This window comes from Olea europaea, chromosome 2 (assembly GCF_002742605.1).
Source record: "Olea europaea var. sylvestris chromosome 2, O_europaea_v1, whole genome shotgun sequence".
Lineage (NCBI taxonomy): Eukaryota > Viridiplantae > Streptophyta > Magnoliopsida > Lamiales > Oleaceae > Olea > Olea europaea.
In genome coordinates, this window is record NC_036238.1 from 1776215 (window position 1) to 1792270 (window position 16056).

At 34.1% G+C, this 16056-nt stretch overlaps 1 protein-coding gene across 2 annotated transcripts; it reads right to left on the minus strand.

Moving 5' to 3' along the window:
* Positions 1 to 9: 9 nt before the first annotated feature.
* LOC111408519 (bifunctional aspartate aminotransferase and glutamate/aspartate-prephenate aminotransferase-like) lies at positions 10 to 10257 on the minus strand. 2 transcript variants are annotated; one of them, XM_023038272.1, is made up of 7 exons: positions 9892 to 10257; positions 3700 to 3940; positions 3517 to 3610; positions 3332 to 3435; positions 1838 to 2086; positions 1620 to 1690; positions 10 to 1488 (listed from the first exon to the last, which is right to left on the minus strand). In XM_023038272.1, the coding sequence occupies exons 1-6, from the start codon at positions 10026 to 10028 to the stop codon at positions 1640 to 1642; spliced, it is 876 nt and encodes a 291-aa protein (XP_022894040.1). In that variant the 5' UTR covers positions 10029 to 10257; the 3' UTR covers positions 10 to 1488; positions 1620 to 1639. The 2 variants fall into 2 exon arrangements, with proteins under 2 accessions (XP_022894040.1, XP_022894036.1); XM_023038268.1 differs by having other exon boundaries at positions 1620 to 1733.
* Between the last annotated feature and the right edge of the window lie 5799 nt (positions 10258 to 16056).

Consider the following 16056-nt stretch of genomic DNA (forward strand, 5'->3'; position numbering starts at 1 on the left):
TCAAACTTCAAGTATGTAAGAGTGTAAATTTGATTCAAATTCGGATGATTAATATTAGGGTCATTCATATCTAAGTACGAGAATTTAGGTCACCGCAAATGTAAACCGTCAACGTTGAAATCAAAATTGCACGCAACTTTCACGCGTCATAAAGCTAGAGAGCAAAATCGTGAAATCACTTAATGTCAAACTTTTAAGTCATGTGAAAATTGCGTGAGAGTTTAATGTCCACATTGACAATGTCCGTCACTTAGGGATCCATATTCATATATTTAAATAGGTTGGAGACCCAATACGACACTACCTTAAAGGTTTGGGAGTGTAGGCCTAATTTTACCTTAAAAAAAATTAAACTTCAAGTATGTAAGAGTGTAAATATGATTCAAATTCGGATGATTAATATTAGGGTCATTCATATCTAAGTACGAGAATTTAGGTCACCACAAATGTAAACCGTCAACGTTGAAGTTAAAATTGCACGCAACTTTCACCTATCATAAAGCTAGAGAGCAAAATCGTGAAATCACTTAATGTCAAACTTTTAAGTCATGTGAAAATCGCATGAGAGTTTAATGTCCACATTGACAATGTCTGTCACTTAGGGATCCATATTCATATGTTTAAATAGGTTGGAGACCCAATATGACACTACCTTAAAGGTTTGGGAGTGGAGACCTAATTTTACCTTTGAAAAATCAAACTTCAAGTATGTAAGAGTGTAAATCTGATTCAAATTCGGGTGATTAATATTATGGTCATTCATATCTAAATACGAGAATTTAGGTCACCACATGATGGAAACCGTCAATGTTGAAGTTAAAACTGCATGCAACATTCATGCGTCTTTAAGGTAGAGAGCAAAATTGTGAAACTTTTAAGTCATGTGAAGATCGCATGAAAGTTTAGCATCCACATTGACAATGTCTGTCACTTAGGGATCCATATTCATATATTTAAATAGGTTGGAGACCCATACCTTAAAGGTTTGGGATTGTAGGTCTAATTTTACCTTAAAAAAATCAAACTTCAAGTGTGTAAGAGTGTAAATTTGATTCAAATTCAGATGAATAACATTAGGGTGATATTTATGATTGATGTTTTGTTGAACCCATCACAAACTTTAGCAACTGCAAACTCAAAAATTTAACACAATAATTTATACTTAATATCAAAGGATCCGGGCAATAATGTTAAATGAAAAATGGAAATATACAGCAAAAGACCATGGTTACAAACATTTTCTTACTAGAAAAATATTAGAATCTATGTATTTGAGCATTGAGGGATTAATAAAAATGTAAAAATAACAAGGCACTTCACATACCGAAAACATTCTAATTAATAGATAGTTTAGTTTATGTGTATAAAAATAGTGGAAAGTGTTTAACAAACGTGTGTACCTACCTGACTTTGAATCTTCCCACATGCAGCCACAAAGTGTTTGGGACCAGCAAGATATCCAAGTCTCCAACCAGTCATAGCAAATGCCTGTGGAAGCCACATTAGAGTGATGCCTGATGATTAACAATGTCGACCACGAGTCCATTTGACGACCGAAAGGAAGAGAAAGCAATACCAATTATTGGCATGGACTCTTTCAAGTGGTCAAGTAAAATTACCTTTGAAAAGCCATTTACAGTTAGAGTTCGATCCCACATGCCGAGTAAGGATGCAAAGCTCGTATGAATTGCTGGAGCATAAATAACGTGTTCATAAGTTTCATCAGAGAGCACCTAAAAAGGAGCTCAAAATAAGTTCACTCTTGAAAATAGAGGTACTTTAACCATGCATCAAGGCGTATTGCTTGGCATCAAAAGTATAGATTTAGTAAACCTACCAGAAGCCTGGGGTGCCTTGCTACAATCTGAGCAATCTCTTCAAGCAATTCACGTGGATAAACAGACCCTGTTGGGTTGGATGGAGAGCAAAGAATCAACAGCCTTGACTTCTCACTGAGTTTTGATTCAAGAAGCTTTGGATCTAAAAGAAAATTTTCAGATATGTGGGTATTAAGAATCACAGGGTTTGCATCAGCCAGCCTCGCCATTTCAGGGTAGCTTACCCAATATGGAGCTGGAATTAGAACCTATACAAGCGAAGATGCTAGTAGTAAGCTGGCAATCTTCGAAGGTAATATTCATAAGCACTAATTAATATCTCTATGAACTAGCTTCGCATGATATTATGAAAAGATGCCTACAAGCAAGTATTTCATCCACATTTTTCATCTTACTAGCTTAATGGAGATAGAGGCGAGGTAGGGGAGAATGAAAAAGAGAGCATGCTGGTAAGGCTAAAATGAGAGAGAGAGTGTGTGTGTGTGAGAGAGAGAGAGAGAGAGAGCTAAGAACTTGTTAGAAGTCTTGAAAAGTGCTTTCTAGGTAAACTGCTATCTGTATGGTTTCCTTGCAATTGTATTTCACATGATCCAAATAGAGTTTGTTGAGAAACCAACTTGTAAACCATAGTGGGTGCCAACATTAGATCCTATAGAATATTGTTGGCCTTTTCTATTGGAGCAACTCTAAGCCAACCCAAGCAACTTGATGCATGGGTAATAATGCAACAAGGAAAAGAGCCAAAAATCTACTCAATGCAAATGACTAAGAATAAGTAGAATTTTTGAATTTATCTAGATTATAGTAGTTTTTATTTGATAGGAGTTCGATATTCACAATGTTATCCTTCATTTCAAAATTATTTAGATAAAAAGTTTATTTAGTTTCAAAGTCCATTCTCTACATAAAGGGACTTAGGGCAATGTTTATGAATAAAACTATTCCTCTTTCTCTCTATTCTCTCTTTGATCCCTTTTTTCTTTTCATTATCTTGTTCTTTATCAAATTTCTATGCTCCTGCGACAGGTCCAGTTAGAGAGACCATAATTCTAGTATGCAGCTTGAGGGAAAAGCCTTCAAACCAAGAAGGGTGATAGGGGGAGCGGGTGTTGCAACCACCCACCAAAAATTTGGTATACTCTATTTTCCACATTATAAAATTCAGTTCTCGATAAAATATGAGAAAAATGATTTCTTACTCCCCGCCAAACCAAAAAAAAAAAAACTCAAGAAGTTGAGAATAATATAATGGTCCCTCATATACATCCCTTACACATTTTTACCCAGCAAGTACAGCTTCCACGTCTACCACAACTTCAAGTTTCACCTAGACTTGTCAACTTGTGAAAAGTGATGTTGATTCAGTTCTCCTACTTCCATTTCTCAATAATATTTTGACGTACCATTCTTGCTGAAAAGCTGAAATAATTAACTTCCAAAATAGCCAGGATAGAAATAAAAAGAGAGGCAAATGTTTAGAAATTTATGTTTACCTCATCTCCTGGGGAACAAACTGCAAGAACTGCCTGAAGAATACTCTGCTTTGCACCATTGCTCACCAAAATCTGATCAGGAGTGTAAGATATTCCATTTTCCTCTGCCATAAAAGAAAATTAATAGAAGAAAAGAAAGAGATCAAAAAAAACAAAAAAAAGTTGTGTACTTCGTGACAAAGTACCTTCCAGCTTGTGGCAAATAGCTGAACAGAGTTCTAAAGTGCCCACATTAGGAGTATACCTTGTGTATCCTTCCTGAATTGCACTAATTCCTGCCTAAATTTCAAGAATATAAATATAGAAGTAGATAGAGCAATGCATATTAATTCTGTTGATTGGAAGATTAACGCCATTTTCAAAATCACCTCAGCTATTGCTGCTGGAGTATCAAAATCCGGTTCACCAGCTGCTAGTCGAATAACAGGCACACCAGCTTGTGCAAGTGCAGTTGCCTGATCAGTTATAGCTACAGTCTTTGACGGCTTCACTGAATTTACTCTGGGGCTCAAAGAGATATCAACCCCCGTTGTGCCTGAATTGCTTTCTGTCTTAACTGCTGCACTAATTCTTTGGGAATGTAGTTGTCTCGTTGTTGACTGTGAAGATCTATCCAGATATAAAGACAAATTTAGATTTATAGACAAATTTGTAGTTGTCTCGTTGTTGACTGTGAAGATCTATCCAGATATATAGACAAATTTAGATTTATAACTGCATCTTCTAGCACTAAATAAACAGAGAAAAGTCTGTTTAACGTCAAGTGACCATTAAGGTTGGAGTTGCTAAATGGGATAATTAGGTCATACAGCCATGGCTAGTCGATGTAGACTCATAACCAGAGTTAATCACAGAACTTGATTTCCAATTCAAACTGTTAATATTCTACAACAGAATAATAGCCATTCTAAATAGTCTAAGCATCAAAATGGTAACAGAATGAACATTGTGTCAATACTGATGAAGACAATGATCCCATTAATGGTGGCAATGAAGCAATCAATCACCGGAATTAAGCAAATCAATATTACAGATATATTGCTGGAGAAATCAGCATCAAATATGTATAGGTAGCAAACAATTTACATATTTGATTTAGCCTTTTATAGCTCTTAGAATCATGGATTTCCATATAAGATTTGCCCAGTATTTTTTATATAAGTAGCTGAATATCAATGAATTACAACATAGCTTCCAATTCTAATTATTCTACAGACACTTTCACATTGACCTCATCATTAAAGTTGATATTAATGGTTATTGCATATTTTAAGATTACTCTATAATTCACTAGAATTGCCTTGGGGAACAAAACAATAAGTCCCTAAAATTTCTTGATAAGCAAGCACAAATAGAAATTTAAAATTAAAAAATAAATTTTTTTTAGAATGTCTTGAAAAACAAGTAATAAAATAATGGAAAATCAGAATTTTCAAGAATAGTTTCCACCACCATTTTGTGTGTATAAACGGGGCTACCACCTTCAAAATGCTGTAAAAAAAAATTGAAAGAGCTTTGTAAAACTTTAATAAAATTACTTTCTTCCTCCTTCAACTATCTTGTTCAATTACATTACTCCTATCATTTTTATCCCACATAAAATCTACTTAACCACTTCTATCTAAACCCATTTATTTCTTCTACTCAAAATAAAAAACCTTCAGTGGTATGAGAGCTACGTTCGATTAATATTGGGCGTAAGCAAATACTATGGCAGATGTTTTCTGTTCATCCATTCCTATTCCAATATTTAATGAAGACAACTATGATTTTTGGTCCATCAAAATGAAGACCTACTTTTGTGTGCAAAACTTATGGGATGTCATCAATGATGGGTATACTAACTCAAATGACATTCCCACTCTTTCTACAGTACAAAAGAAGGTACTTAAAGAGAATTAAGAAAAAGATTCTCTAGCACTATTGCTCTATAAATGAGTTTGACAGACACTTATTTTTCAAAAATTATGAGAGCTAAAATGGCAAAAAAAGCTTGGGATAAACTGAAGGAGGGGTTTCACAGCGGTGACAAGGTACACACTTGCTGTCTTCAAACTTTAAGAAGGGATTTTGAAAATTTAAAAATGAAATATTCTGAAATCGTGAATGATTATTATTCAAGAATAGATGAAATAGTAAATCAATTAATATCTTATGGAGATGATGTTCCTCAAAAGAAAGTCGTTGGAAAAACTTTAATTACTTGCACAGAAAAATATGATCCAATTATTGCAGCTATTCAAGAGTCAAAAGATATAGATAAATTGACAGCTGCAGAATCAATGGGTTCACTAGAAGTACATAAAAAAAGATTAGAAGGCTTTATGAGATTAACATGGAAAACACATTTCAATCTAAAGTTAATATGTGATTCTAGAAATCTAAAGAAGGTGGGAGAAAATTGTAAAAATAAAGAAATTCAAGGAAAAGAATTTGATAAAAATGGCAAGTATTCTTCATGTGGTATATGTAAAAGAAAAAGTCATTTGAAGAAAGATTATTGGTTTAAAGGGAAACCACAGTGTCGCCACTGTAAAAAAATTGGTCATGAAGAAAATTTTGTCGTTTTAAACAAAATCATCAAGCTAATTTCTCCGGAAAAAAGGATATAAAAGGAAGCCTATTTTATGCTACTAGCAAGGATGCGTCTGATGACAAACTAAATATGTGATATCTAGACAGTGGTTGTAGTAATAATATGACGAAAGATGAAAGTATTTTCTGTAGTCTTGATAAAATCAAGGCAAAAATCAAGATTGGCGATGGAAATTTATAGAGACAACAGGCAAAAGTACTATTGCCGTTAATACAAAAAAGGGCAAGAGATACATCATTGAAGTTCTCTTTGTCCCTAAAATAGACCAAAATCTACTAAATGTAGGTCAGATGATGGAGAAATGATATACTTTACACTTCATAGGAGATTCTTGCACGATCTATGACAAAAAGATAAATCTCTTATAATTGCAAAAGTCAAAAAAAGAGAAAATAGATGCTTTCCAATCCAATGGAGATACGTAAACAATGCAGCAATGACAGCACAAATGGACGAGTCATGGCTGTGGTATAAAAGATTTGGACATTTTCACTTCCACGGGTTGAAGATCCTGCATCGAAAGAGCATGATGAGAGACTTACCAGTCATAAAAGAAATTGATGCAGTCTGCGAAGAATGTTTGCTTGAAAAACAACATCGCCAACCATTTCCATCCGAAAAATTTTGGAGAGCTAAAAAGCCATTAGAGCTTATACATACAGATATTTGCGGTCTGATGCGTACTCCATCACATGAGCAAAACAGGTACTTCATTCTCTTTATTGATGACTACACTAGAATGACATGGGTATATTTTTTATGTGAAAAACCCTAAGTATTTGAGCTTTTTAAAAGGTTCAAAAGCCATGTTAAAAGGTAAAGTGGTTGCAATATCAAAACTATCTGAAGCGACAGAGGTAAAGAATATACATCAAATGAATTCAACAAGTTTTATGAAGATAAAGGAATGGAGCATCAACTCACAGTTGGATGCATGCCTGAACAAAATGGCATGTCAGAAAGAAAGAATAGAACAGTAATGGAGATAACTAGAGCTATGCTAATAGAGAAAAATATTCCAAAAATTTTTGGGCGAAAGTAGTAAGCATTGCAATCTACCTACTAAATCGATGTCCGACTAAAGTTGTGCAAGACAAAACACCAGTGGGAACATGGAGCGGACGAAAACCATCAGCAAAGCATCTCAGAGTTTTTGGCTGCATCTACTACACACATATTCCACAGGAAAAAAGAGGTAAGCTAGATGAAAAATCAGAAAAAAAGGAATCTTCTTAGGGTATAGTACTCAATCGAAAGGCTATCGAGTACATAGCCTAATAAAAAAAAAGCTAATTATAAGTCGAGACGTTAAGTTTGATGAAGATGCCATCTATAATTGGGAGACTGGCCAAGTCGAAAGAAAAAGCTATCATCATCCTAACACAACCACAAAAACAAGAGGGTGACGTTAAAGAGAACAATCAACTAGAGACCCTACAACAAGCAACTATAGGAAAACTAGCCGACTCACCATAATCGTCACCAAGAAAAACATGAAGATTATTGGAAATATATCAAAGTTGTACCTTGATGATTGTTGAACCTAAAAGCTATAAAATAGCATCAGAACAATCAGAATGGAGAAAAGCTATAGATGAAGAAATAAAAATGATCGAGAAAAATAACATTTGAGAGCTTGTAGATCTTCCTCAAGATAAAGAAGTTATAGGAGTTAATTGGGTTTACAAGACGAAGCTTAATACTGATAACTCAATCCAAAAATATAAAGCAAGAGTAGTCGCCAAAGAATACTCACAAGAGTTTGGCATCAACTACACTGAGACATTTGTTCCAGTTACACGTCTTGACGCTATAAAGGTGTTGATTGCACTAACTGCACATAAAAAGTGGAAGATTTACTAGCTAAACGTCAAATCAGCATTTTTTAATGGTTATTTGGAAGAAGAAATTTATATAGAGCAACCTCAAAGGTACGTGGTACAAGGTAAAGAAGATAAGGCTCTTAAATTAAGGAAGGCACTATATGGATTAAAGCAAGCTCCGCGAGCTTGGTACAACAGAATAGACAACGACTTTACTGAGCAAGGATTAAGGAGGAGCCAAAATAAACCAACTCTATACATCAAAAATCAAGGTACAAATAGTACACTTATAATCTCTTTATATGTTGATGATCTCATCTATACATGGAACGATGAGAAGATGATCGAGAAATTCAAGGCAAATATGATGACAACATTCAAAGATGACTAATCTGGGATTAATGCACTATTTCTTGGGATTGAGATAGCTCAATCTGAAGATAAGATCTTCATTACTCAGAAGAAGTATACCATTAGTCTATTAAAGAAGTTCAAGATGGAAGGTTGCAAAACAGTAGTAACACCCTTGGATATCAACAAATCTCTCAGAAAAGAAGACGATACTCCAAATTTGGACAACTCACAATTTCGAAGCTTAATTGGAAGTTCACTCTATCTCACAGCTACAAGGCCAAACATAATGTATGCAACCAGCATACTTTCATGATTCATACAAAATCCAAGTCAAATTCACTATAGAGCTGCAAAACGAATACTAAGATACCTCTAAGGAACAAAAGTCAGTCTTTGCCTGACTCAAGACTACTTGGGTATACTAATAGCAATTGTGTAGGAACAATAGATGATATGAAGAGCCCATCAGGTTACGCACTCACACTAGATTTTGAAATATTTTCTTGGGCATTAAAGAAACAAGCAACGGTTACACAATCATCAGGTGAAGAAGAGTATATTGCATCAACAATGGCAACAAGTCAAGCTATATGGCTAAAACGCATAATTGAAGACAGGGGAGAACCACAAGATGAAGCTACAGAGATTTACTGCGACAGTAAGTCTACAATAGCAATGACCAAGAATCTCACATTCCACAGCAGAACCAAACACGTTGGGATCAAAGACCATTTCATCATAAAAGCTGAAGCAAATAAAGAGATAGAGCTCAAACATTACAAGATTGAAGAACAATTAGCAAATATATTTACTGTTACCACTAGCAAAGTTTGAGTTACTACGAGAAATGATCGGAGTAATCAAAATATGCACCAATGAGGAGTATTGACAGCAGAACCAAACACGTTGGGATCAAAGACCATTTCATCATAAAAGCTGAAGCAAATAAAGAGATAGAGCTCAAACATTACAAGATTGAAGAACAATTAGCAAATATATTTACTGTTACCACTAGCAAAGTTTGAGTTACTACGAGAAATGATCGGAGTAATCAAAATATGCACCAATGAGGAGTATTGATGGTTGTAGAATATTTTAATATTACTCTAAAATTCACTAAAATTGCCTTGGGGGGCAAGAAAATAGAAGTCCCTAGCATTTCTTGATGAGCAAGCAAAAATAGTAATTAAAAATTAAAAAATAAGAATTTTCTAGAATAGTGTTCACCACCATTTTGTGTGTATAAATAGGGACTACCACCTTCAAAATTTTGTAACAAAAAATTGAAAAGAGCATCCAACCTCTTGCATTGTAAATCAAAAGCCACTTTGTAAAACTTTAATAAAATTACTTTCTTCCTCCTTCAACTATCTTGTTCAATTAAATTACTCCTATCATTTCTATCCTACATAAAATCTACTCAACCACTTCTATCTCAACCCATTTATTTCTTCTACTCAAAATAAAAAACCTTCAGTTGATTTTGGCTCTTTTAAGAGAAAATTATATGAATCCCATTATATTTGACAAACAAATTATATATAAAAAGTTTACCAAATGGATACTAAAAGCATGGTCAACCAAGTAAAAATCTTGGGGAAACTGAGCAAGAAATACAATCATTTTATACATAGAAACTTCATTACTCTACAAGACTCAAGACATATCTCGATTAATTCACTAACTGCAATCCAACGAAAGTCTTCAAAAAGCTAAGCAAGAAATTCAATCAATTAATAAAAAGAAACAGAAATGAGCCACACAAAAAAAAAAAAAAGGATCCTTACTTGAGCGAGAAGTTGCTTAATTGAGAAGAGAAAGAGATAGAATGAGAAACTTGTGAATCTGAACTGGGTTTAAACTGAGGGTCTTTAGAAGCAATTCTTGATGAGGCCTGCAAAGAATGAGGAGCAGTGGAAGCCATTTTAGGAGAGTTTCGTGGAGTTTGAATCTTGAAAATGGATTCCAACAGGAAAAAACAATAATTTTATAATGAAATGGATGGGTAGGTGGGTTGGTGGAAGAAGAGTTGAAGTTGTTGGAGTTGGAAGCCGATGTAGTTGGGCGAGGGGTGCATGGAAGGAAAATGAATCCAACAAAACGGAATGTGTTGGTGGTAGGAATTGCAACCGGGCGGAGGCGGCATGGGGCAGGTCAGGACAAATGTGAAATATCCTTATTTAAGGTCATGCTTAATTAATACAATCATGCTACACGTACAAGTTCAAAAATAGGTTGGACAAGTGTCAACTTGTGAATTGACAATTTGAAAAATTAAAACAAAAAACACCATTTGTTGCCAAATCACTATGTCTCCTTCTTCTTTTTTTAAACCTGGTTAAGTGGCTTTATTCTAATTCATATTGTTTATAATATTATAATTTTTTTCTTAAATTATCTGAAAAACATAAAACAAAATAAATATTTAAATATTTAGGCAAGACAAGGTAGTGAATTTAATTTACAATACCTAATTAATTTTTTTAATATTTATTATTGGTGAATTATAAATAAAATCAATAATTTGTCTAAATAAATAAATAATTGTATGGTGTCAAATGTAAGTAATCCGACGTGAATGTTTAAGCATTTGGAGAAATTATGTCTCTCAAAACTTTAGGGATCAACATTAGGCTAAAAAAACGTAAAAGCAATATAAATGGCATGTTCGGTAGTGATTATGAAAATTGAATTTTTTATCGTTAGAGAGAAAGTGGATCTCACTTGTGAGTAAAGAAATAAAAAATGACAGCTGAAATAATAAAATAACGGTCAAAAAATTAAATTTTTTGGGTAAAAAATTGCTTCCAAACATGGGCAAAAGTGCTCTCTAAAAAAAGCATCACATAGGGAGAAATAGCCAGTTTAGAGTTTCTTGTGCCATCAACTTATAATTGCCGACAAGGTTCAGTCGTATCAAGGTTATGTTCTTAGAAAGTGTTTATTGTGTTTTCTCTTTCTTTGTGTTATATGGTAGCACAGACTATATAGCTCTGTCTAAACTACGTTCAACGGACCATACTTGTTGTACATCATGCCATATAGCATGGTGTACAACCCCTTCACACATAAGGGGGCCCACCATTGATAAAAACTTGGTGAGCCCCCTCATGTGTGAGGGGGCCGTACACTATGTTGTAAGCATGGTGTACAACCACATAACTCTGATCAAAATCAAATTGACATAAAAAGATGGGCCAACAATGAGATTTAGGACTTGTATTTTTTTAGTAAAGTATCATTGAAGTCCCAGTGTTAGGCTCTATCACAAGATAGAGGGGTTAGAATTCTTGTACTATAAGATCGATAAAACAAAATAAATACAATGGAGGGGTAAAACCTAACATCCAATCAAAGTCCTGAAAACCAAAAGTAATAAATGAGAAGGTACTACAACTTTTACAAATATGAAGAATGAAAAAATAAAGTTTAGATACCCCTGCAAGTGAAAAGATCATAATAGTCAATCTGGACTAGGTTGCGCAGTCTTCGGTATAGATCAAGAGGACCGTTTTCCTGATAGCAGCGTATGTCCATCCCCCTACAAATAGTGCTACTTTATGTAATTCCATTACATCTTACATTAAAATACGAGGAATCATGTCAATTAAGAAGATGGATGATTTGTAAAGACCCATTGAAAACTGAAAGGAAGGGGTAAGGCAATCTTTTACAATAATCACGAGTCAAGACTTCACTATTTGAGTACCATATTCTTACAAGTCAATACAAAATAAATCCATGATTGTCATGAATTTCCCTTTTAATCAAGTTCGTACGAACATATAGTCAATATCATGCTTTTTTATTAGCTCATTCTCCTTCCATGGTGGTGTGACAAATGACAAATGATTTCCCTTATGATAAATATAGGAAAGAGTGTCATAGTCGAAGAAAAGTAGATGTTTGATATGACCGAGGATAGTATTAAATATACCACATCATCAACCACATGTTAAGCAATAAATTTCTAAAGAGGACTCTACCTCTATTCATGAGTTCGTAAGTCCAAGCCGACGTGTAATAAGAATCCCATGAAGAATGGCTCGTAGTTTAGCCTCACGTATAGGATAATCACCATAGGATGAGAACAAAGCATGAATGCATCATCTGGATTGATCCCAAACGATACCCCACCACTTACAAAATCATCCCCGGAGTACAGATTGACGTTGATATTCGTAGAATCTCACCCGTGGAGCATGCCAGAAAACTAGGATAGGAGAAGAAGGTGGCAGTGAGATAGAGAAATACAAAATAGAGGAACGATAATCAAGTCCATAGCAAATGCACAAACTGAAATAAACGACCTGCATGAAGAAAAGAAAGATAGTTCAATAGACACGCTCCATTTTATCCATCCCAAATTATTTCCAAAACAATTGATTTCTAAATTCTTTCTCACTCCAAAATATGTCAACATAATTTTCAAACTATTTTCAATTTTTAGTGTCCAGTCAAGAAATTAAGATCAAGCTTCGGTTCCCCGAAAGAATTAATATTACGCTATATTAATTTTAAAAGAAAAATTGTATCTTGAGAGACAATTATTTGATCCTGTTATTATCGGTACAATGAACTAAAGCCATCTTAAGGAATTTTTTATTGCATATCTTGGTTCATTCTAATTTGGAAGTCTTTGTTTTGCTCATTCTAATTTCCACACTTTTGCAAGTCTTTGTTTTGCTCATTTTCATGCATGTATCATGGTTTCTGTAAGTCAAATTTTCTTCCATAATTTTCATATTAATTTGAAAAATAGAGCATAAATAATGCAGCAAATTTTTCCAACAAACCAAAAAATAACCCAGCTTGTGACAATCTGCGTGAAACTTCCCTCTCAAGATATGAATTCCTCTCTTGCCTTCAAAGCAGTGGCGGAGCCAGGGAGGCCGCCCATGCTGGTTCCATCGAAAATTTATATTTAGGGCGAACCACCTTTTTTCAGATGAAAATGAATGGTATAAGAACTGGAAATCTCACATTAATTAAAAGTGCTGCCAACCATTTGCTGTTTCCACCTTTCATAAAATTCAATATACCTGAGAGTGTAGCTATTAAATGTCCTGAGAGAAGAAATAGCCCATAAATGGCCATTTTAAGCCACTGATTGTATGGTCAAGGCCGACTAGCAGAAAATTTATGATGGCCTTCTGTATTTTCAGGTTGATAATTTGCTGCTTCTTCTTCAAATTTCTGATGATCCGCTGAGATTATGCAACACTTAAGTCTTAACTAAGAAAATAGTGACAATTTCCCAACAATCTCGAACGATAGTTTGCGATGAAGAAAGAAACTACAATGGCTACGATCAAGTCGATGATTCGGATCTTGTTTTGATCGTTCTGATGGGACGAATTCCGCAAAAGTAATCTGGAACATTTTTGGACAAAATATTTCCATTGAAGAATGAAAGGATTGAATCCGGTTTGGTAAGACGAAATCATGTTCGATCTTCGCACATTCAAAATGTATGTTTGTGAATATAATATGCACATGTTTCTTAAAAAAAAATTATATATATTTGCGAAAGTGGAATATAGAAAAAGGTAGAAATCGTTTGATGGCCAGACATAAATGAATGATGCCGTTCGCTGATAAGCACTTTATTCCAAATCTGTATGCATGCTTTCTGCCAATTGCCGACTGTTGTAGGACATGTTGAATTCATGTGTTAAAAGTTTGTTAAAGATGAGACAATCCAAACATTAATTGACATTTAATTAGACACACGCCTCTAAATGTTCTTGCACTTAATGCATGTGTTTGTTGAAGAAAATCATACTCTCTCATGCACCAGTGTGTATACTTTCTAATTGTTATTATAGTTGAATGGTCAAAATGGTGGGTAATGGATATAAATCTTTCCTACCAAAATACCAGTTTGGCAGTTGGTAAGATGGTGACTGATTATTGTTTTAAATGCATGGCTGCCAATGACTATAAATTTCAACAAGTGCTTGTGGTGACTTTTCAATTTTTTTTAATGCAATTTAAACCAATTGTATTTTTTTGGCCGGTGACTGTTCGGTGATGCGAAAGTAATCCGATGTTAATTCCCAATTCTTTCCTTAAGTAATCTAACGTCAAATTGATTATCCCTAATAAAGTGACATGTATATTCACTAAATGGGATCTTTATATTAGTCACTGGTACAACCCCAATGGTGTTTACTATTGAGGTGCATGTTTGCACAAAAGTTATGTATATATATTTTATATATAAATAAATTGATAATGATCAATAACTTATTTTGCACAAATGCATGGAGGAAATCTATGTTCTTTTGTTTGGAGAATATTTGAAATATATTATCCGCACTTGCTCACTTGAGGATGCATGTTTAGCGTCCACCCATATGGTCAAATGGGCAAAATTTTGATAGCAAATTAATTTAAGGTATAAATTGCTTGCCCTATTATTGGGATATGGAAACATTTTATGAAAGACAAATGATGTCCATAGTTAGTGATGATGCCAGATATCTTTGAAAAAATGAATATAAAAAAAATCTTATGCAAAATTAAATTTGCATATGAAAAATGATCTTGTCCAAATAAGAATAAGGTAAATATGTACCTTATTATTTGATGATATGGTGATATGTAATCAATTGAATTTGATTGGAGAAGTTGTAATTCTTGTAAATCAAGATGGTTGATCTTCTTCATTGATTGAATTTGACTTCAATCTCACCATAATCGTCACCAAGAAAAACATGAAGATTATTGGAAATATATCAAAGTTGTACCTTGATGATTGTTGAACCTAAAAGCTATAAAATAGCATCAGAACAATCAGAATGGAGAAAAGCTATAGATGAAGAAATAAAAATGATCGAGAAAAATAACATTTGAGAGCTTGTAGATCTTCCTCAAGATAAAGAAGTTATAGGAGTTAATTGGGTTTACAAGACGAAGCTTAATACTGATAACTCAATCCAAAAATATAAAGCAAGAGTAGTCGCCAAAGAATACTCACAAGAGTTTGGCATCAACTACACTGAGACATTTGTTCCAGTTACACGTCTTGACGCTATAAAGGTGTTGATTGCACTAACTGCACATAAAAAGTGGAAGATTTACTAGCTAAACGTCAAATCAGCATTTTTTAATGGTTATTTGGAAGAAGAAATTTATATAGAGCAACCTCAAAGGTACGTGGTACAAGGTAAAGAAGATAAGGCTCTTAAATTAAGGAAGGCACTATATGGATTAAAGCAAGCTCTGTGAGCTTGGTATAATAGAATAGATAACTACTTCACTGAGCAAGGATTTAGGAGGAGCCAAAGTGAACCAACTCTATCCATAAAAAATCAAGGTACAAGGAGTACACTTATAATCTCTTTATATGTTGATAATCTCATCTATACGGGGAACGATGAGAAGATGATCGAGAAATTCAAGGCAAATATGATGACAACATTCAAAGATGACTAATATGGGATTAATGCACTATTTCTTGGGATTGAGATAGCTCAATCTGAAGATAAGATCTTCATTACTCAGAAGAAGTATACCATTAGTCTATTAAAGAAGTTCAAGATGGAAGGTTGCAAAACAGTAGTAACACCCTTGGATATCAACAAATCTCTCAGAAAAGAAGACGATACTCCAAATTTGGACAACTCACAATTTCGAAGCTTAATTGGAAGTTCACTCTATCTCACAGCTACAAGGCCAAACATAATGTATGCAACCAGCATACTTTCAAGATTCATACAAAATCCAAGTCAAATTCACTATAGAGCTGCAAAACGAATACTAAGATACCTCTAAGGAACAAAAGACTACGGAATAAGGTATCAGTCTTTGCCTGACTCAAGACTACTTGGGTATACTAATAGCAATTGTGTAGGAACAATAGATGATATGAAGAGCCCATCAGGTTACGCACTCACACTAGATTTTGAAATATTTTCTTGGGCATTAAAGAAACAAGCAACGGTTAC